This window comes from Canis lupus, chromosome 7 (genome assembly GCF_011100685.1).
Source record: "Canis lupus familiaris isolate Mischka breed German Shepherd chromosome 7, alternate assembly UU_Cfam_GSD_1.0, whole genome shotgun sequence".
NCBI lineage: Eukaryota > Metazoa > Chordata > Mammalia > Carnivora > Canidae > Canis > Canis lupus.
In genome coordinates, this window is record NC_049228.1 from 20,805,390 (window position 1) to 20,829,887 (window position 24,498).

General features: G+C 33.7%; 2 protein-coding genes across 10 annotated transcripts in view; one reads left to right on the forward strand and one right to left on the reverse strand.

Annotated features, from left to right (window-relative positions):
- Positions 1 to 24,498, reverse strand: part of RALGPS2 (Ral GEF with PH domain and SH3 binding motif 2) — a 158,438-nt gene that overhangs the window by 42,304 nt on the left and 91,636 nt on the right. The window lies entirely within an intron of this gene.
- Positions 2,851 to 24,436, forward strand: ANGPTL1 (angiopoietin like 1). Its single transcript, NM_001109813.1, has 6 exons — positions 2,851 to 3,227; positions 4,776 to 4,894; positions 8,409 to 9,254; positions 20,536 to 20,729; positions 22,436 to 22,706; positions 24,100 to 24,436. Exons 3-6 carry the CDS (start codon positions 8,432 to 8,434, stop codon positions 24,285 to 24,287), a joined length of 1,476 nt encoding a protein of 491 aa, NP_001103283.1. The 5' UTR covers positions 2,851 to 3,227; positions 4,776 to 4,894; positions 8,409 to 8,431; the 3' UTR covers positions 24,288 to 24,436.

Sequence of the window (24,498 nt, forward strand, 5' to 3'; positions counted from 1 at the left end):
TATTCATTTTGTATTTATGTGAAAACTATGATTTTACCATTTAAAAAAGTATACTTTACCCCATATAATATTGGTTGTTACCAAACAATATAATAAATGCTTGTGAATGACCAGGCAGGTTAAGAAGCACAACATCACCAGTGCTGTTCGTTCCCTGCAGCATCTCCCTGCCTCCTGTCCAGAGGTAACCAACCACTATTCTAAAACTTAAGATTATGTCCTCCCTTTTTTCCCCAAGATGTATGTCTGTATCCCTGCACATTATTTACTTTTGCTTATTTTTAAGCTTTAAAAAATAACACTAAAAAAAATAACATTTTATGCATGTGTGATTAAGTTCAGTGATAACACTGGTAAAGTTAGAACATGTACACAATAAGTAATTTACAGATGTTTCCTAAATTTTTAAAAATATGGCCTTCTGTGATTGCTGTGTCTCACCAGTTTATTTCTAGGAGTTATTTGTGTTGTTAAATGCAGCTATAATTCCTTGAATTGAGAATAAATTGACATTTAACTATGTCGCAATTCACTTACTCATTTGATAGACTTTTAAGTTACTTTTTCCCTCCCTCCATGTTGACATTCTTGTAAATATCTCCTGGAACACATGTACAAGAATTTCCCTAGTATATAGATATCTATATACATATGGCATTTATATAGTATTTTAATGTTCAGCTTTACATTGTTTTTTTAAAGCTTTATCAATTCATACTGCCACTGACAGTAAGTTTCCACTGATCCACAATTGATATTATCAGTCTTCCTAACTTTTGCCAATCTTGAGGGTATAAAATAATCATCTCATTGAGTTTCAATTTTCATTTCCTTGGTTGGTAATGAGGTTATGCATTTATATTTATATATATTTATATTTATATTTATATGAAAGGCCTTTTATCCATTTTTTTTTCCCTCTGGGTTGTCTTTTTCTTATTGATTTCTAAGTTCTTAATATATTGTAGAAACTGATCCATTTGGCAGTTAAATTTTATCCACTTTTCAACTTGTTGAATAATCTGAAATCTGTATCTTGCTGCTGAAATTTATACAAGCAAAGGTATAAGGGACTTGCTCATTATAACAACTCCCTTGGTTTCCTCCTGCTGCTTATTAGTGTCTCAGCAGGTTTTTTTGTTTGTTTGTTCCTTTGTTCCTTGGGGCTTTACTGGCTTTACTGGCTTGAACCTTCCTAGCTTCCCACACCCATCCATTCTCCTTTTTCCTCATGTTCTCTAGAAGTTGGTGTTCCCCATGGTTCCGTCATTAATCTCATTCTTCATGTACTTTTTCTGGATTATCTTACTTCTGTAGCCTCAACTATCACCTAATTGCTGATGACTTTCCACATTTCTCTCTAGAACTGAACTCCTTTCATTTTCAATTTAACCAAACGAATCATTATTTGTTCAGAAACACCTGACATCCCAACTTCCTACCTTGGTTAGTGATATTACTAATTGTTAAAGTTAGAAAGTTTAAAACCACTCAAGTAAAAAAGCTCAGCAGAACCTTAATATCTCATATTTTTTTCCCAGATTAAGCTATTAGTGAATACAAGAGGATCACTAAATAGTGAATACAGAGGCTAAAAGCTGGCATTCCATCTGTCCCAGTGTTTTCAAAATCAGGAAATATCATAGGAAATATCTAAGTAACACTCTCTTCCTAAGAAATGGGGAGATCTGGCAACAATGAGGTACAGTTGAGAAGGGTGTAGATCCCACTGTATCAACCTTAAGGATGCCAGTTTGTCCTCTTTTTCCTTTGTTATCTTACTTTTGGTTTATTGTACTTACTTACATTACCTACTCTGTTCTTGTGAGCATGTAGCATTTGTCTTTGCAGATCCTTGAGTTTGCAACCCCTGGTATACCTATGTGTATCACAGAACTTAAAGAAATAATTCCAATAAAGAGGTAGAAACTGGATGACTTAATAAAGAATGTGGATCAATAAAGAGATGGTGGTAGAGGCAAAATACTAAGCCAAATCAATTACGATGCCTAAATTTTTGTTTCATTAGCTATTAAGTTACTTACTTACATTTCTGGGTTTAATGAAATATAATAGCACAGTAAGTACAGAACAGTTACTAATTCTTTCTCTAGATTTGGCTAAGTTCACATAGCCAGCGAGGAGTCAGAACTCTCTTTTTTCAGGCCAGGGTTATGTTTGCTTTTAAATCTCAAAACATCAACTACTAAGAATAACCTTATTCAGACAAGAGGGGTCATGTTTTTAGAATAGGAGGAAGTGACATTATATAACATCAGAATTTCTAAAAGAACTAAATTTCTGAATTTTATATACAGATTTCCACTTATTTGTAGTAATTATATATATGAGCAGTTTTATCTTAAGACACATTACACAGTAAGATATATCACAACATCAGATTTTGTCTATGTTTAAAACCTTCTGAAATGGCAACTTAGTAAAATGTTTAAAAATTCTTCTGGGCTATAAAGAGTATTACATTATTTAGGTGGCTGCCTCCTGACAAAGTCTAATTCTTGTTCTTTGTAACAAAAACCAAATTTATCAGCCTGCTACTATTTCTGAGAAGTTGAGTACTATATTTTCAGTATTCAAGTTAAAAGATCTCTGGCCAGCAGACTAAAATGTTTGTTTTATAATTGCCTGCTAAACTATGATAGTTTGTTTCCAGATGGTGCCCTTCCTTCAACCTGCACACAGTCTCTCCTTGTTCGGAGCTATTCAACCTCCTGCTGATCCCACCACCCCCACCCCTATTTAAGGCTACAGAGAGGAAATCCTAAGGAGGAGATTTCCCCCCCCCTAGTCTCCAGCAATTTTTTGGTGACGTAATATGTGGGCTGAACTTGAGTTTACTGAGAAAGAGAGGGAATCACTATTCAAGGGTACTGTATATACAATCTGGGTCAGCTGCAGCTGGTTACTGCACTTCTCCATGTGGCAGACAGAGCAAAGCCACAATGCTTTCTCTGCCGGATTAAAGACAGCCCACAGACCAGAACTTCCACTATACTACTTAAAATTACATAGGTGGCTTGTCAAGTTCAATCGATTAGTGTTGTAAGAAGAAAAAGAAGTTCCTTATTACAGCTTGGATTCGACGGTCCAAAACAAAAATGCAATTGCCATTAAAGTCACAGATGAACAAACTTCTACACTGATTTTTAAAGGCAAGAATAAGAGCAGCAAGTTTCTGGGTCTGCTTTATCAACAGATGCATAAAGGTATTTTATTCTTTTATTTTTATTTAAAATTCTGTGTATATCAAAATTTTACATTTGTAGAAGTTTCAAAATCTTTTATTAAACAAATAATTTAAAAATCTACTATAATTTATTTTAGTTGAAAAAGATTTTCTTTTGCACCTTTATGTAAAAACTGATCATTATGTACTTTGTGATGATTAAGGCAGGATTTGAGGTTCAATTTAATAATATTTAGTATATGTGCTTATAAATTGATACATACATGCTAGGTTTCAGACAAGTGCTTTAGTGACACTAGAAAGAAATTTTAACAAATAAGATTCATGTATAAGGTTTATAACACAGTGATTAAAAACAAAGGGATACAAACAAAAGAGCTGTAAACAGTCTCTCTCCACGCAATTACAGTGTGTGTATGTCTGTGTGTGTGTAAGTTCATGTATACTGTTAGAGATCTTAAAGTATAGCTACAAAACACAGCTAAAAAGATACAAAATTAACTGAAGGGCTTTGCAACAATCCCTCAGTTATACTATAACTAAATATCAAGCAGAAATTTTTATAAAGGTTTAAGATAAGCCTATGACATTTCTTGGGAAAATGCAAATTTTTAAATAACTTTCCAGGCTTGCACGTAACAGTAATTGAACCTGGGTAATAGAAATTAAAACTGCTATATGTAGAATTACTTAAAAAAGCAAAGTTATGAATATATATATTAAAAAAAACCTAAAACTTTATAGATTAGGATTAAGGAAAAAAAATAAAATGTGATAGAAGTATTATGTAAGTAGTCAGCAGTAAGCAGAAAATAAAGAACCCAGAAGATAACAGTTACTTAAATACATGATTGAAAGACCAAAAATATGTAATATTTTTAGACAGACATAATTCTGGTAACCATACATGAGGTTTCTTTCAGTATTCTACTTTGTTTAATTGTATCATGAAAACAATTAAAAATAAAACTACTAGTTACCATGAGTAAGCTTTCACACCAGACACTTAAATTTTTTATCATTTGGGTATCCTCTGTTCTTTTAAATGCTAAAGGCATTAAATGGTAAGAATCTTCAATAAGCAAATAGTTATAAAGCTCAGATTTTTTCAAATTTACTTTCATGTTTTTTCCTTAAAGATTCAAACTCTAAATCCTGGGAGGATCTCTGTTAAACATATTTTACAAGAAACTGATAAAATGTCCAAGCAATACTGGATCTGAAATACTGCCACCTCTCTCTTTTCTGTTGTTTGCTATGAAAAGTGCAAGACCTCGTTAAATCTCAGTTCTTACTGAAGCCGAGGCAAGCACTGACTCTGAAACCCCAAACACACAGTTAACTACTATCCCTTTCTTTAATATCTCCAGGGGACGAGACTGTTCTCAAGTCTCTCCCCAGAACATAACTCACAATCTAGAAGTATCTACAGCATCTTTGATGCTTCATAAATTTAGGCTCATTGCCTCATGCTGTTTTCAGTGCGTGACATAGCCAGTTAAATGCCTCTACACGTTTACCATCTGAAAGGAAGTAAATTCTGATTTTTATTTCTTCTCTTTAGTAGCTGGCAATGTAGCAACTATGAAGAGAAACAGTATTAATAAAATTAACCTAAAGCATGGACGACTTTTTCTTTTTCTTTTTTCTAAAAACAGCCAAGTAAAGGCATAGATTTAAACTTAAGTATACTGTAACTAATTTATAACATTCTCTTGGGACCTAGGAAAGTTCTAACATATACAGAAAGGTTTTATGAGGTAACACAGATTTATAGATCTTACACTTTTAAAACTGAACGTGGTGGGAAAATATTAAAAAAGAGAATGTTTTCAGAAATGTAACAGTAAGTGTATTTTTAAAACCAGTTCCTTACTCATGACGTAGCTCGTCTACTACTTAAGAAATGTGGCTCCTTATTCTTCTTTCGGTGACAACGAAGTCATTACTTTTATTAAGGTCAAAGAATTATATTTATTTTTAAAAAACCCTTTTAGTTGCCTCCTTTAAATTAAAACTTAGATCAGATTCTCTTATGCACACAGTGGTTTATCTTATGATTTGATCATGTATAGGAGCCCACAAAGAGACAAAGCAGAACACACCAAAGTGAAGCTATTGCTTTTTTAATTTCACATTTTTGTTCCTTCATGACAATACTTATGTAAAGTTATGATAACAGTCTTGGGTTCTATGGTCTTAGCTGTTCCATAGAAAGCTGTGTTTAGTAGGAATACAAGCTGTTCAAATCAGAACACTGTTCACGAAATTCTACTTGTTCTGAAGTTGCAATGATAGCTTCTGAATTTCTCGTTTTTGTAGCTTATTTCATAGATTATTTAAGTAAAATAGTTTTATGATCTAAGAGTTTCTATTCTATTATTAAAATGAAATGAGGGAACCTGAGGACTAGTAAGTTTATGTAAGAGAAATACTGTGTATTTTACTGTCTCAATTTTAAAAATAAACTATATCTAAATTCCATGACTCTGCAAATATAACAAGAAATCTTGTATCAGTAACCCTAGTACAATAAAAGTCCTTTTGTTATAAAATAGATAGATGACTTTTAAGGTCTAAATTTTCTACTGACATCAGAGGCAAAATATAAAAAAACCTAAAAGTACTCAGATAAGTGTGCTTTTGATTATCAGCAATAGAAGGCTCCTGATATAAATATGGAATAGTCTTGTGCTCATTCATCCAATTTTGATATTAGTAAGAGAAAAATACTTTTCCACACTCCATCCACTTGTTGCTTTATGTTCATTATCACTCCACTTTGAAAGCACCATTTATTTGAAAACACCAGGGGACATGGTTTTAGAAAGTAGCAGTCATCTTTAGGACTGCAGTTTTAAAAGAGTCCTATTTCCTTGATTGTTAATAACCTTTTTTGGGGAGGAGTGTTCATAATCACGAGTTAGATATGTAACTGTCAATGGGTATAATACATACAGAAGGAAAGGAACGACAGCAGAAAATACAGAATTGAAAAATGATGGAAAGAGAGCCGATCAAAAATGATCCACAAATACCTTTCCATAAATAAGTAATGGGTCCATGTAAAGACACACAGACCAGGAAAAGACGGAAAAACAAGATGTACAAAGTTAAGGTTCCTCCATAGTTATAGCATGACTAGGATAAAAATCACAGATCTAGAAAAGTAACGAGTAGAAGATGTGACTCCAACCTGAGTGCTAATTCTGGCTTCTCTGGAACTTTCTTTGTAAAAGGGTATACATTCATAGTGTTGTGAATGCAAATAGTTACTGTGTATTAAATACTATAGAAATGTAAGGGATTACTATGCTATTGGTGATAGAAAATAGGACAGAATATATTGCCATATGCTGTAGTGTTTAATGAAAAAGAAAACATGAACTCTGGAGTCTTTTGCCTAGGTTCAAATTCTGCCTCCCTCTCTTAGAAGCTGCGTGACTCTGGGTAAGGTACTTAGTTTCTGGATGCCAGTCCTGAAAATAAGGACTGTAATAATCTACCTCAGAGGGTTGTAGTTACAAGTAGTTGACTTAATACATGCAAAGGAACTTAAAACAAGGCCAAGTACCCAGTAAGTAAGTACTGTTATTGCTGCATTGCTACTATTAATTGGAGGGAGAAACAACTTGGGACCTGACTTCTCAAATCAAAAAAACAAGAACTTGGATGGAAAGTGGGACAGAAGAGCTCTGTCTTAGTGTATCCACTACTGTCCTTCAAAAACAGCAGACAGGGGTTAAGTTTATGAGAGTGGGAAGGTGGGCCCTGTGCTACAGCAGCCTGCTTGTGCACCCGATGGAGTGGCACATCTTACCCCTTCTACTGCTCCTACTGCTGAGGGAGGGAACTCATGGGAAAGGAAGAAGATGTGGTTCTTAGAGCTAGTGCTAATGTTTCCTCTAGTGTTTCTACAGAAATTGTACCAGAAGGGACAAGTGTTTCTCTGTCATAGCAAAAATGAAACATTTCAAGCACATGTGTCAGCAATATGTGCCACTGATATCGACACTGAGGAGCCAGGGAACCCGAATTCTTGACCTGGTTCTAATGCTACCTATTTGTGTGGCACTGGTTTTCAACATGCACATGTGCACAAAGAGGTTCTTGAAAGAGATGGTCTTTAAGGCATTTTCCAACTCTAATAATCATATTCAATTACAGAGAGTTTCTTTCCTTGGCAATAGTTACAGAAAACTATTGAAATTTTACTAAGATACAGTTCAGGAGAATTTTAGAAAAATGGACCTGCTTAAAAAAACAAAACAAAACAAAACAAAACAAAAACACTGCTAACTCACCCGTAAGCTTAGAGTATATATATATGACTATGGTTTAGAAAACACAAGGACCGGGTAGCCCAGGTGTCTCAGCGGTGTAGCGCTGCCTTCAGCCCAGGGCGTGATCCTGGAGACCTGGGATGGAGTCCCACGTCAGGCTCCCTGCACGGAGCCTGCTTCTCCCTCTGCCTGTGTCTCTGCCTCTCTCTCTCCCTGTGTCTCTCATGAATAAATAAATAAAATCTTAAAAAAAAAAAAAACCACAATGACCTACAATAAATGACTGTAAAAATTCTCTCATTCTTAAACTTGTTACTAATCCCAAAAGGACACGCTACAAAAACAAAAAATATGATGCCAAAACTTTCTGGTCTGAGATTTGTCTAAAAATGTTTCTGTAATTTGATAGATAAAAAACATAATTACTATAAGAGGGCCAACCTAATTAAAAGCATGTAATATAAATATAAACTAAAGTCACCTGCCATTAGCTTTAATACTAGTTAGGGAAGACTGCTTTAATCCATGCCTTAGAAACACATTATATACCATTTTCAGAATCTTAAGGCAGTATAAGTAAGCTTTTTAAGCGTAAGAAAAGTGTCTTATTAGGGTCTCAAAGCACCCAAGAACACTAACCCTATGCCTTTGGTCACAGTGGGCATCACCAAAATCTGCTCACTGAGCTGAAAAGTATCATAATGAAGTGGTAGTTGGAGAGCTATTCCCTGAAATCTAAATTTTAAACAAATGCACAGGCATCATGATGTTAAATTTAACAAGTTAATATTAATTCTGGCCCAATTTAGTAAGATCGATACCCAGTTTTCCCTTATTTTTTTTATATTACTGACTTTAAAAGTAGGTTAATATTAATTCTTTTTACTTTTTCCCTTCATTGGTTTGATTTTTAAAAGACTTCATACAACCTCATTTCAAAATGAAGGCTTTTATCTGGACCCTAAGTGCACTATTCTTTCTACTAATGGGCATTGGACATTGCAGAGGAGGACAGTTCAAAATGAAAAAAATAACCCAAAGGAGATACCCTCGTGCCACGGATGCTAAAGAGGAAGCAAAGAAATGTGCATACACATTCCTGGTACCTGAACAAAAAATTACAGGGCCCATTTGTGTTAATACCAAAGGGCAAGATGCAAGTATGATTAAAGACATGATTACCAGGATGGACCTTGAAAACCTGAAGGACGTGCTCTCCAGGCAGAAGCGGGAGATAGATGTCCTGCAGTTGGTGGTGGATGTAGATGGAAACATTGTAAATGAGGTAAAGCTGCTGAGGAAAGAAAGCCGTAACATGAACTCACGAGTTACTCAACTCTATATGCAACTATTACATGAGATTATCCGTAAGAGGGATAATTCACTTGAACTTTCCCAGTTGGAAAATAAAATCCTCAATATCACTACAGAAATGTTGAAGATGGCAACAAGATACAAGGAACTAGAGGTAAAATACGCTTCCCTGACTGATCTCGTCAATAACCAGTCTGTGATGATCACTTTGTTGGAAGAGCAGTGCTTGAAGATATTTTCCCGACAAGACCCCCATGTGTCTCCTCCTCTTGTCCAGGTAGTGCCACAGCATATTCCTAACAGTCATCAGTATACTCCTGGACTGCTGGGAGGTAACGAGATACAGAGGGATCCAGGTTATCCCAGAGATTTAATGCCACCACCTGATCTGGGAACCTCACCCACTAAAAGTCCCTTCAAAATACCACCAGTAACTTTCATCAATGAAGGTAAGTTGCTTCTTACTGTTAAAAATGGAAATATGAGGTTAATATATTTTATGGTTTATGAAACAATGCACATGATAAATCCTTATTCTTCATTTTGGTCATGTAATTATACATGAACATTTTTGTTTTCTATTAATCAAGAATTGATTTAAATACATCTCTCAGCTAAGAGTTCCTAAAAATAGCATATTTCTGTATGGAATTCTGTAAGGAAAAGTATTGCCTTCCGACCAAGTTCTTACAATCTGTTACTAATGAGTCCACCATCCACTTGTAATCTCTACAACCATCCTATCAGCCTCCAGCCAGGTCTTCTTGCTGCAAAACAATCCTTTTACCTCTTGCTGCTCTTCTCATTTTCTTCTCCAAAAGGAGCATTTAAAAATTTGCTTCCACTCTCCTTACGCCTACAATTATATCTCCTCCTCACCGCCACTCTCAGACACTCATCATCTACTACTGTACTGAGATGAAGTCTACTCAGGTCCTAGGTTCGTTCCTTCTTTGTTCTTTCCTATCCTGAAAACATCTGGACAACACCCGTGCCTTCTTATCCTCAGTCTTAAGAGGAAAAGGTATCCCTTCTATCTTCCAAGGCTAAACAAGCTACGATTTGTATCTTATAGCCACATATGTATAAGTTTTCACTGCGATAAAAAAAATAACACCCTAGAATTGATCCTAATACCTGTACCTCTATTTCTTAATTTCCTCCCTCCCTCACTCCTTCCTTCCTTTCTTATTGGTTACTGATCTCCGAGCCCAGAATACAAAGATGAATAATTCACCTTTGTTTCAGTTTAGTAAGATGTTAACTTTCTGAATATTTTGCTTTTATTTTTACCTCTGCATCTATTTTCTCATAAGGCATTCTCCTGAAATCTTTACAAGTTGATTTGTTTCCTTAGAGTGGAAAGAAAAGCCCAAATACCCAAAAGTGAAAAGTAAATAAATCATACTTCATTCACCTATGGAAAGGGCAGCACATAAAACTGCACATAGACTATGGAATAATTTTAAACAAAAACAGAACAAAGATTGGAAGTACATATATCATAAAGTATCTCTCTGCAGCAGTAGACATCACATCTCTGCTTTCTTGGGCTTCCACATTGTGATATTCTGACTCTTCCTACTTCTCTAAGTCCTTATTTGTATCTTCTTCCTTCTACTACAGCTTGAAAAGTTTTCCTCAAGATCCTCTATGTTACAGGTTTCTCACACCTTCAAGGCTACAAGTATCACCACTGCTCCAATGACTCCTGCCTGGAGCTCTCCCTCCTGATTCTAACCAGTGCTGAATGTTTGCATCTGGATGATCTACCATCACCTCACACAGTGCTGCTTCCTCTCCTGAAATGCCTTCTTCCAGCTTATCTGTCAACCTGGCAGATTTCAAGGCTTAAGTAAAATAATATCTTAAGTGTTATGCATTCCCAGATTCAAACAAACGTATCTTGATGGCTCTTTCCCCAAATTGCTAACTATGCCTTGAACACGTTTTCTACATCACATTACACCAGGTTGTTTGTATGTCTGTCTCCTGCTAGACTGAATGCTTCTGGAAAAATGAACTGTCTTTTCATTTTTCTATTTCAAACACCTAGCCAGGATCAAATTTTGGCACATTGTGCTCAGCATATTTTAAGCTAAGCATTATAATAGATATTTGAGGAATGGATGAATAACTAAAGCTTAAAATAATCTTTTCCCCAACCTAGCATTTTACTTTTAGAAATATTATAGAGGTAATACATATTTATTGAAGAAAATCTAGAAAATACTAATAAGCTTTGTTAAAAGCTTCACTGAATATCCAAATACAAATAAACAAAAGTTAACACTTTGGTAACAACCTTCAAGTCTTTCTTTTTTTCCCTTCTTGTTAACATGGTAATCAATATTCTTGCAATTTAAAAAACTATATTGCTCTTTTACTTTCTCTGTGATTATATCCTTAGGATAAATCTCTCTCTCTCTCTCTCTCTCTCCCTCCCTTAAAATAAATCTCCTTTAGTAAGACTGATGGGTCATTTGATTTTGATTTCTCTATTTTGATTTATGTTACTCCCTATTTCTGAATTTGCATGGCTCATCTCTGTTACTTCCCCTCTGCTGAGTTCTATTCATGTTGCTTTTTCATCTTTCATGGACCTTGTCCCTGATTTCTATTCAGAGCCAGAATTCTAATTTAGATCCAAGTTATCTATGGCAGCAGCTGGAGGATTGAGACTTCTGGATTATTAGCTATGTAACTTTGGGGCAGTGGGCAGGGAACTGCTTTTTACAGTTTCCTGATCTGTAAAATGGAGGATAATAATTGTACTTACTTCATAGAATTTAACACTTGAGGGGTGCTTAGAACAATGCCTGGCACTCAAAATGTTAACTTTTATTTAGGAATGCTATAATAGCTTGTTGACTAATCTAACTCCATTTTCTCTTTCCATCAAAATATATCCTATATTGTCAACAGATCTATCTTCTTAAGCTACCGCTTTGATCACATCACACTTCTGCTCAGCAGTTCCCCATTACACACAGAAAAGGTGCATTTTGCTTAGCCTGGGTAAGAACAATATCCTCCTCAAACTTACTTCTTTAGCTTTCCTTCAATTAATTTCCTTCATAAAATGAGTCAATTCACTGTCTCTGAAATATTTTCCATGTTCTCTGCCTATCAAATTATAAGGTTCAGACCAAAAATAAATAAAATAAAATAAAATAAAATAAAATAAAATAAAATAAAATAAAATAAAATAGCAATTCCTCCTTGAAGCCCTTGTTGACTTCCTTAAAGTGACTGCTCCTCTACATGTATGTTGCTCTACTGTGGGACATAAAGTATATACATTCCTTATATTCCCTCTTGAATTATCAGTTATCTTTATATATACATAAAGTACTCATATACATATCTAAATAAAATGCCTTCCAATTATAATGTAAGCTCCTTCCTGACAGATGGATATTATAGCTCATCTGCAGATAAATAAATGGTTAACTTGTTATTTTTATACAGCTTTGTAAAGCTGTCACATTCCACAAACCTTTATGAAAGTACTTTAATACATTTTACTATACTGGATTCATTCAATTTATACTGTTCTAACTCTCAATAACAACAGGCTAGAATACCATTATCTTAGGTAAATAATCATTACGGACATTCCCATACCCTTTAATTTTCAAAGGAAAGACATGTACAAAATGATCCACTGAGTATATAAAGAAAAAAATACATATTTATTTTTATTATCTTTTTAAAAAGTATATGTTTTGTGTAAGCTGTTTTGTGTAAGCTTTTAATGTATATAACTTAACAGCATAGTTTTTCATATAACATAGATAAACATAATTGAAGTGTGTGGAATTTATTTAACTGATGGAATGTACAATTATGTAGGTATGGAGATGACCACCCTGAAGTATTTTCTGTGGGTGCTGAATCTTAAGTGGATGGTATCAGTTCTAGAAGAAATTATTATTCACATATTCATACACTGACACATTAAAAATGTTTATGTAAAATGTTTATGTTATGTAAAATCTAGATCAGTTCTAGATGTTACTCTACATTGAGCTATAGTGCAGGACTAATCTTGTATTTCAGAATTAAATCTCATGCTAGAGATATAGCATATAAAAAGTCCCATTAAACAGACTTTTGTTTTAATAAAACAATGGTGTTTCTATTCCTATTAAGCAATCCTTAATGTCAAAATTAAGGGCAGACATAACTTCTGTTATTCACTATTTGTTGCTACAAGTAAATATTAACTTTTTATTTTATTCTATAAATATTGGTCCTTTGATATTCAATGACATAATTAGCTACACCATAAGAATGTTCATTAGAACACTAATAAACATATAAGGGAAAGTGCATAGAATAAAGAAAACCTATTTCCTTTGTTATTAACCTTGGGTAAATGACTTGGGTAAGTGTCTCTGTTCTCTCATTTGTATGGTGAGAGTGCTGGTTGGACTGGACAATTCTAACATCCCCTTCTAGTTCCAATATTTTATGACTCCTATCAAATATAAATTACTATAAGCAGCAATAAACAGACTTGCTATTTTCTTTTCTTTTTATATAATGTGCTAAAATCTTTGTTCATATTATTCTTATCAGACTGGAAAATATGTCTGAGCTGTTTGGATACTTGCACAAAAGGGGCAAAGATGGATGGTCCTCCTGCTGTACTTACACATGCTCTGGCACCAAAAAGTTCATATTACTGTACTCTACATGTAGGAACATGGTCTAGAATTCTGAAGTCTCTAAATGTATAATGTGTATGTATTATTTTAAAAGTGTTTTAGCCACTCACAAAAAAAGCCAAATACTGTATGATTCCACTAATATGAGGTACCTAAAGAAGTAAAACTCATAACACAGAAAGCAGAATGGTTTCTGGTAGAATCAAAAGTTGCTCAATGTGTACAGGGTTTCAGTTCCGCAAGATGAAAAGAACTCTGGACACTGTACAATAAAGAGAAGGTACTAATGCCACTGTACATTTAAAAATGATGAAGCTGGTAAACTGTTACATATATCTTACCATCATTTTCCTTAAAAAAGTGTTTTAATGACAAGTTTATATATTTTTTTTCCCTCTCTCCATAATGGTTTATTTCTTTCATTTAGATTAGGACAAAGCAAATGGAACAAAACATTTCCAATCCTCAAATCTCACTGGGAAGTAAATTAATATTGTCATTATTCATTTTACTTTGGAGTATTTTTCAAATTTCTCAGAACAAAAAAATCCCATAGTAAATCAAGATAAAAAAGAAAGTCCCTTAATGTGATTAAAAAATACATGTATTTCAAAACAAATATCAGTAGTATTCTTAATGGTAAAAAACTAAAAGCATCTATATAAAAAAAATTTTGAAATGAGAATACACAACTATGAATTAATGTGGATCTAGGGGTTCTAGCCATTTAATTAATAAACAAAAATGTGTGTATATGTGCATGAGTGTATATATGTGTGTGAGTGAAAATGGTTATAAGAAAAATGCATCTCAAAAGAACTTACCATGAACTTAGAGCAAATAATGCAATACTTTTGTTAGATTAAAAACAATTATCTCCAGAAATGTTACCCTCCCTCTCGCTTAAAAACAAAATGTTAGGAATATAACTACAATACCTGGCAAATTGCCACCAATAAAATTCTTAACTGTTCATGTTCCTCAGTGGCTGTATTTTGGGTTAGTCTTTTACAGAAGAAAACATTATTCTTTTACAAATGGTATATTTATAAAAATAAGTTTATTTCTTGTAGGCAGATGGGACTGGAGAAAGTTCCTTCACAGTGTGTTAGAGCATAAATCTGAGTATCAGGAAACTTGGATTTTGGCAAGACTTTTTTTGTTGCCTCTTTTATACGAAAGATTGTTATGGTGATTAAAGAGGTGACACATATAAACATGCTTTGTGTATGGTCTGACCATCATTAATTATTCCATTTCTCTGTACCCTTCCCTATATGTGCCTTGCTTGGCCATGTATGGGGACATAAAAGGTAAGCATATAAAGTTATACTTGAAAAGCAGTCATTAGAAACTTAATATGCTTTTTAGTGGATAAGCTAATTTTCAAATATTTGTAATGCTTATTAGTATATTTTAAAGATGCAACCGGTTTCAGTGGAATAGTTATATTAACACTTAAAAAAAAAAGAAGGGTACAAAAGAAGGGCTGTTGGATTATGACTTTTAACTAGTTACGGGAAACAACTGATAAACTCTTTAGTAATTAAAAGCTAAAAGTTTGGGTTGCAAGCTGCATTCAAAACTTACAGGTTAATAAACATAGTAACCTATATTACTAAAAGAATCTATTATTGCTTCAAAAAGTATTTGCCTCAGACTTCCCATTCAGAAACGCTGTCCAACATATTTATCTTATACTTAGCTTGCAACCCAATTAAAAAGTTCACCTCTTGAAAGATTTTACTTGCTGACCAATTATTTGAATACTCTAAACTGATTATCTTTCTTGTCCTGTCTCCTATCACAAAGAGCAAAGGATTGGGACAAAGTAAGAAAATAAATGAGAAATTCAACAACTTGAAAATGGGGAGGTTTTTCCTTTTAACTTAATTAAACAGTTTCTTTACAGAAGAAAGACAGGTATGTTAAAGATGGTTCCCATACTCAAAGTATGAAAAAGAATTTTGTCAACCCACTGTTATGTTCAAAATATGGGTTCTTAATGGAAAATACCTTTTGGGAAATAATGTGGCATGACTGGTCAATATTTTTCTTTCTATGAATCAGATCTATTAACTGGAATTGGTTAGTCCTATACAAACTTTAATCATCAAATAAACTAAGGAAGAGAGGCACTGGTCCTTCAATTTCAATGTACAGAATTTCAGTTTCCTGCCTTGAGAAGAATCCAATTGTATGTCAACAAAAATGAAGACTATTTCAAGATTATTCAATGCAAGAAAAAAGGCTAATAAAATTTCTATTTTAAAAGAAAGGTACTTCTAGTCTATACCCTATACCCTATGTGCACCATTATGAATAAATTCCTGAAACCTGTCAATTAATTTATTCCCAATAATATGCATATCTGCAAGTTAAATCTGACCTCTCTAAAACAAAGCTGCTACTTTTCTACTAGTCATTTAAGAATTCCTATTAGGCAATGATATTTATGGTAGAGAAAGTGGTAAAACATTTAATATAAGAATGTCTTATAATCTAACTCTAGAGCAGAAAGTAAGCAACATGTGCAAATAATAATTAAAAAATATTTCTGCCAAGATCAACAATACATATGGGGCTAAGACAGGTTAATGGCTTATTTATAAAAATAAATACAAACAAATATTATATTCTGATATTTACTATCTTTTCTTAGGAGAAAAAAGCAGCTAAAAGCACTACTAATTTTATACACATGTTCTGGAAAAGGATTTCAACTAAATTTTCCTAAATCTTTTGATCAAATAAGTCTAACAGGCATTCAAAATGCAAATGTAAGCCTACCACTAACAAGTGGGTTGAAAACTAAAGTTAAAGATCATTTTAAATTTGCATAAAATGAAGTCTTATCAAACTAAAGCTTTAGAAAACCCAGGACTCTCCAATTTGCTTAAATATCCAAGGGCCTTTTAAATAGCAGAGAAGAAGAAACAAATGCTATTTTACAGATACTTTGTCAACATTCAAAACCTTGATGTTTCTCAGTATTTTATAGCTATTTAAATAACCTAATGAAAGTCCAATGGTGAATATATACTTAAATATAGAATGTAAATTGCCAAAACTATAGTCAAATGAGTGCAGAGCAAACATTTACAAGGGTGACATTCATAAACAATATAAAGGTGACATTTGCAGAATAAGCAAATTTCTGAAATGAGAAATATTTATGTGGACTGCAACAAGACCACTTCATGTGTGCATTAACCACAACACTGCTTAAAATGAGAGCAATGTTCCTCAGCTATCTTTGACTATTGTGGAAGTGACAACTTAGACCAAGTTTGGCTACAATGAAGAAATCAGTTTCAACCTTACAGCCTACCTCAAGAGCTCCAAGTACCACCCTTAGCCATTTATATTTCAGAGGTACCATACTTGGAACTCCTTTCTAACATGATGCTCTCTTCTGATTCCATCCCTCAGCTCAGGTGACCCATGTGTGGTTGTAATCAGACTCAACACCTCCACTTGCCTAATTCCTCTTCAATCTTCAAGATTCAGCCCACATATAGGTAGATTTTGATCTCTTTTCTGCAAATCTAGGTTAACTATTTCTGACCAGTGTTCCCATATGCCTGCATAACTCCATCAGAAGCACTTGTCATACTGTTGTGGAATTCTCTCTTTACTTGCCACTTGACTCTATGGTTGTTTCTTTACCCCTTGAGCCTAAAATTTTCTAACCTGTAACAGATGCAGAAAAGACACATCTAAAAAAAATAATGTAGAACTGAGGAAATTCTGGAAACCACGGTGGCTACCAGGAATCATTTAGTTCACCAAATATTTGAGTGCCTAAGTGGGCTTCACCTGTGGATACACAACCAAAAGACAGTGTCTTTGCATATGGGAAATTGTAGGAATAAACAAATTAATATATTACCATGCATTACACAAAATAATCTAAGAATGGATCTGGAAATTAGACTTCACTTTTCCTTCTATTTCACTCCCATGTATAAAATTAAAGTTCTATAGATTTCATCCGATCTGAACTACATCTATTTGTCTCTGACTTGATTATAATGCATACTTCTGTAATGTTTAGTAGCTCATATGTGATTGGAACAGAAGATGAATATCAATAAAACAAAGAAGTCATACTGGTTCATTGGGAGTATTTCCAAGCTATACTATGTTTTGCCACAAGTGTCAACAGCCAAATATGAAGTATCTTAACAGCTAACATCAGCTGTTATTTTTCATGCAAGATTTTATAGAACATGAGGGTTTTCAGGAATATGCTGTTTTCTACAATAGAAATGACTGTGCATTCAACTCTGATTAACCATATTAAATGTATTCCTTAAATATGCACATATTTATTGAGCTACAACTCTGTGTCAGGGACAGCAACAAGCGAGGAAAAAAAGGCAACTAATAGTTACTGATGACGACTACTCTGCGAAATATTGTGTTAAAGATTCTGAATACTTTGTAATTTAGATTCAGTAATTGATAAAGTAGGAAATATAAAAATAATTCACACTGAATTTTAATGGAATGTAATCTAATTTATATCCAGTCTGAATATCTCAGAATATTATTTTTATCATAGTCCTCACTACATTAAGAACCTATCTATAAGCTTTCACAGACTAACCAATATCCTCATAAATACAGAAGCATAAATTGTTAACATAATTTTAGCAAATCTAGCAATATTTAAAAACAATAATACACCATAACCATGGTCATGACCATGACCAAGTCAAGGTTATCCCAGGAATACAAGGTTGGTTTAACATCAAAAGATAATTAACAGAATTTACCTATTAACAAAAAAAAAAAAACCTTATTATCTCAGCAGATAAATAAAAGCTTTTGACAAAATCCAAAGCCCATCATGATAAAAACTTAGAAAACTAGGAATAGAACAGACAAGAATTTTTAAAGGAGTTACTATAGCTTAAAGGATATTCATAATGAATGCAAGATTGGAAATTACAGAAGAGATATAAAACTATAAAAAGGGAATCAAATTGAGGGCGCCTGGATGGCTCAGTTGGTTAAGTGCCCAACTTGATCTCAGCTCAGGTCTTGATCTCAGCATTGTGAGTTCAAGCCCTGCATTGGGTTCCACACTGGGCATGGAGCTTACTCAAAAAAAAAAAAAAAAAAAAAAGAAGAATCAATTTGAAATGAAAAAAAAAAAATTTCAATACTTAAAATGTAACCCAAGAAAGACCTTCCAGTTTCTCAGATCCTTTTTACTAGTATTTGTAGTATTTAGTCATTGTATCATAATTTTTAAAAGTCTGAAAGAGAAATATCAAGAAAACAAAAATGTAGGCTAGAGATTTTGTGTGTGGTTTTCGATTTCCTTGTATTTAAAATGTGAAGGAAAGTTGATTTATTTACTGACTGATAGCCTGCTAACAGTTAAAACATAGTCTCCATCCTCAAGGAGCAATCTAGAGGGAAGAGTTCAGTCTGTAGAACCCCTCCTAATGATGCAACTGTGTAACTATTTATTTAATGAGATAAATCCTTCTCCAACTAGCGCAAAGGGGACCCTGTGTATATTGGCACAGTATAGACGTGTTAAATATACATTTCTCAAAATTTCAATAATCCTATTCCTATTATCATTATAGTGCAGATTTTCTTATATGAATTTTACTAGACTAAATATTTTCACGTAATTTCTAAAAATTGCATATGTTAAAATTTAAATATTTCTTGTAAAGTATAAAATTTGACAATTGGAATTTCTACATCTTTTTTTTGTTGTGGTTCTAAAAGATCTGTGGGGTAATTCTTATTTCTGAATCACTTAATATTATTACATGCTTATAAAAAAACCAAAGGATCAAAACACTGAAGAATGGTGCAACTAAAGAATGTTCAGTAAAACTCAGAAGAGATCTTTCTTTAGATCTAAGAAATGTGGAAATCACAATTTCAAGAGTCAGATCCTCTACAAAGGATTTCACAAAAAGTTTTGTCATTTAAAAGATATGAAGAACTTACTAGTATATTTAAAAATAGGGAGGGAATCCATAAAACTATGAAATAACATGGGAGCAAATGTAGCCAGCAGTCCAGAGCATGGGATTAGAAAGAAATGGGTTTAAACCTAGGGCTTATTACCTTCTAAGATACAGGACGTTAGACGAGTTAACTGTTTCATCTATAGAACATCTGTAAACTATCACAAGGTCATTGTGTAGACTAAATAAGAAAATTACTGTTAGTCATATAAATTGATACAATTCTTTAGAAAGGCATTTTGCCAACATTCCTGAAATGTATTCTTATGGGCTGTTGAATGGGGGAAAAAGTTAACGGATTCTAGAAGGTTGGGAAACTCTGATTTATTTCAGGGCTTCTTAATCTTTAGTATGTGCATGTACACTGTGGGTTTCCAAAAAGGTAACAGAATACTTAGCAATAATGAAACTTATTTGACCATGGTAGGCTGTTTTCATTAAGTACCTTAAGGGACTAGTGTGTCCCACTGAAAGAAAATTTTGGAAACTGTATACCAGGCCCTATGAAAAGCTATAAAAGTGCTCACACCCTCTTGATCCATAGATCCCATAGCATTATTGTAAGTAAATATTTGAAAAAATGAAGCCATAAGAAGACATTTTTTGCACTTTTATAATAGCAAAAATTAGATGAAACCTCAATATCTAATGACCAAGGAATAAACAATGATATATCAATGTTAAAATTTTTATTACAGTTACTACAAGTGCCAGAATGAAGACTGTAGTCCCAAGGAAATTTCTGTTAAAAGACAGAATCCAATTTTCCATGTGTGTCAGAATTATGACAATAGAACAATGTATGTATATGGACAAAAACTCACAAGAACAGTGGAAAATGAAACAAGCTAATGTTCCAGATAGTGGGACTGGGGTAACCCTTTTATTTAGTTACTTTAACTTTTATGGTGTTGTGTATACAATAGATAAAAAGTGGTATCAAAAAGTGGTATCTGTAAAGAAAGATACAGAGGTAAGACTTTTATTAAAAACTACTTTAATATGGCCCTGTTCCTATTAAGTTTTCTGGTAATTCAACGATATTTTAATTATAGGACCATTCAAAGACTGTCAGCATGCAAAAGAAGCTGGACATTCAGTCAGTGGGATTTATATGATTAAACCTGAAAACAGCAATGGACCAATACAGTTATGGTGTGAGAACAGTTTGGATCCTGGAGGTTGGACTGTTATTCAGAAAAGAACAGATGGCTCTGTCAACTTCTTCAGAAATTGGGAAAATTATAAGGTAAATCAGCGATCCAGACCTGGGAAATAGGTGGAACAAAACAGCTCTTGCAATAGCAGCCATTCCATGCAATAAAGAAGATAAAGTTTAAAAATAACTATCCATATATTCTTCATTATCTACCTTTGTCAAAAAGATAATTCTCATCTCCAGCTTTAAAGTCTAAAGTAAAAGGGAAACTGAAGATATCCTTTAGAATATAAGGGAAGGGAGAAGAAATGTGTGGGAAATATCAGAAAGGGAGACAGAACATAAAGACTCCTAACTCTAGGAAACGAACTAGGGGTGGTGGAAGGGGAGGAGAGAGGGGGGGTGGGGGTGAATGGGTGACAGGCACTGAGGGGGGCACTTGATGGGATGAGCACTGGGTGTTATTCTGTATGTTGGTAAATTGAACACCAATAAAAACTAAATTTATTAAAAAAAAAAGAAGATATCCTTTAAGCTGCCCCTTTTTAGTCTGGATGATTTATAAATATATTTAATATATTTAATTATATATATAAAATATGTATAAAAACAAATATATAAAATATAAATGTATTTAATTCTTAGCAAAGACTATTACTGATTCCATTTTCTAAAAAGACAACTGCTTTTATGACATTTGTATGCATCAGCAACTGCAGTTAAGCAATATTATGAAGTACAGAACTTCAAAAAAATGACCCCTTTCTTTAGAACAAATTACCTCTGATAATCATCCCCTCATGTCTTAACCTGGTAACATCAGACACCGGTGCTGTGAGGAAATAACATACCAGATCCATGCAATCATAATTTTAGAAAAATAAGCAACTAATCTTTGTTAATAATTTTGATATTTATATGCTAATTTTATGAGTGGTATACATTGTCCAGTTTAAGGACAGCAGATGGGTGAAATTAATATTGTCTAGATGGTCAATTCTTCATTCAAAATTGTGAAGTAACAGGATTACTCACTTTTAGGTGACATTTTAATGGCAGTTAAAAATAAGACATTAATACATCCATGTCAAAAGTTATATAAATTTCTAAACAAATAATTAGGGGGAAAAAAAGTCCCGCAACACAACCTCCTTGAAAACACAATGTTAAGATGAGGTTTACCAAACCCTACACTGTGCTGCATACTTGCGATGATAAATGCTTACTGAAAGAGGAGAGTTCATGTATTTAATTTTTTAAAGACAGTCTACATTTTTTCCAAGGTGGAACTCCAAAGATTACTGTTACCTCTTCTGATATTTAATTATACAGAGCTTAAGACGACAATTTGCTTTACAATAGATACTATCTGTTTATTTTTAATGAGTGATAATAATGTTAGATAGCCTTTCTGACTGGTAGGGTTGGCAGACTTTCAGAAAAAAAAAATTGGGTTCTTTGTGTATGAGAGATCAGAAATCCTTTTAAGGGATTTGGTAGTTCACTAGGTTAATGTTTTCATTCCCTAAGAATAATTTTCATTCTCTTTTGCCTTTTTCTTATCCATAACATTTGAAGCTAGCTGTACAAATAAATACAGACAAACTATGAGAAAGCAAAACAAACAAGGTGACTAAGTGGGGCTTATAAAGATCAGGTGATCCATTAAGAGGGAAGTTCACATTACCACTTAAATGGTGAATATTTTTTATGTTATCAAGGTTTAAAATTTATCTGTAAAAAGGTTTACTATCTCTACACTTATTTATGCACTCATGCTGTCTATTTGTTAACAGAAAGGATTTGGAAACATTGATGGAGAATATTGGCTTGGACTGGAAAATATCTATATGCTTAGCAATCAAGATAATTATAAGTTGTTGATTGAATTAGAAGACTGGAGTGACAAAAAAGTCTATGCAGAATATAGCAGCTTTCGCCTTGAACCTGAAAGTGAATTCTTTAGACTGCGTCTAGGAACTTACCAGGGAAATGCAGGGGACTCCATGATGTGGCATAATGGTAAACAGTTCACCACACTGGACAGAGATAAAGATATGTATGCAGGTGAGTAAGAAAAAAACTGATGTGTATTCTTTGCAGAATCACTAACTGATATAATCACTAACTGCATAATCATATGCATTACACAGAACCCTGCTATTAAAGTATATGTTACTAAAAAGCTTTCCAGAAAGGTAATTTTGGACTCAGTCATAGGTTACATAAGCTGCTGAAAGTTTAGAATCTCTTTTATAAGGCAATCCCAAAGTGTGAATGAATTCTGTGAAAAACAAAGTTCTACTATTCTAATTTGGGGGTGGGGTGGGGAACAAAGCAAAAACTCATTCATCTGGAAATAAAACACTCTAATGCCTAAAATTCGTGACAAACTACCACATGCCAGGCACTGCTATATGTGCTACGGATACAGCAGTGAACTAAGTTCCTGCCCTTCTAGAGCTTACTCTCTAGGAGATAAGATGATTTATCAGGTGGGATAAGTACTCTAATAAAAATAAGACCAGTGAGGGAACAGTGAGTGATGAGTAGCAGGGGATGAGATGGGTGCTATTTTCCACAGCATGGCTGTGAAAGGTTACTTTGAGAAGCTAACGTTTGAATGCCTGAAGAGAGCGAAGGAAGCCAGCCATCTGGGTACATGGCTTTGATAAAGACATTTTTTAGTACCCACATGAAGGAGAACAGTAGGACTGAAACTCGTAATAGGAACAGCAAGAAAAGCTTGACTCAGAGGGGAAATTAATGTTCTCTTTAGAAAGAATCAATTAGGCCATCCAGATATAACTCTTAACATTAATTTTCATATACTTTTGCCTTTTTAACCCAGGTCTGTGGCCCCAATAAAGAGATATCCCCCCTGAAAACTGATCTGTTTTTCTGTCCAGCTGTATCTTGGCCAGGAGCACACAGTCTCCACAATAACCTATTTTATGAAAGCAAAAGAAAAAAAAAAAGGAAGAAAGATATAACCAAACTATACCATATTTACAGAAACACATTTGACTACTGGTACTGCCATTCTATTGCATATGATTCTGTGCTATTTTAAGAATTCAATTTTCCCAAATTTACTCTTTTAGCAACTCCGTATCTTTCCCAATCTCTCCAATCCCTACCTCCCTCTTTCTCTTTCACAAATGCAATTTATGTTTTATTTACACTGTTACCCAAAAAGTTAAATCACTTAACTAAAAAAAGCATGTAGTAAGCAAGCAAAGGGCAAGATAAAGGCAATTCGAGTGATCTTTCAAGTAGCTGATACTTCAGGAACAGTAACAAAATGAATGAAGAACAAAAATAAAGATAAAGGTAACTGAAATCAGTAAGAGAAACCCAAATTAAATCATTCCAAAGGTGGAGTAGTTTTAGATGGTTTGCAGAGTCCCACACTTAGAAGAAACCTTTACTTTGATATCTCTATTTTTTTTCCTCAAAGGAAACTGTGCTCACTTTCATAAAGGAGGATGGTGGTACAATGCCTGTGCACATTCTAACCTAAATGGAGTATGGTACAGAGGAGGCCATTACAGAAGCAAGTACCAAGATGGAATTTTTTGGGCTGAATATCGAGGCGGGTCGTACTCCTTGAGAGCAGTTCAGATGATGATCAAGCCTATTGACTGAAGAGAGACAGTCTGCAACTCAAATGACATAGAACTCCGTATTTTTCAGTTCCTAAAAATGTAAATGTTACATGTATATTGTTTTGCACAACTCATTTCTACAGATACAGTTTTTAAAGTAATTTTACCGTAACTGTACAAGGAGATTTATGAATGCAGTTTCGTCTTTCCTCAGTATACTGCAGAAGATTATTTGTGCCCATAACCTTAGC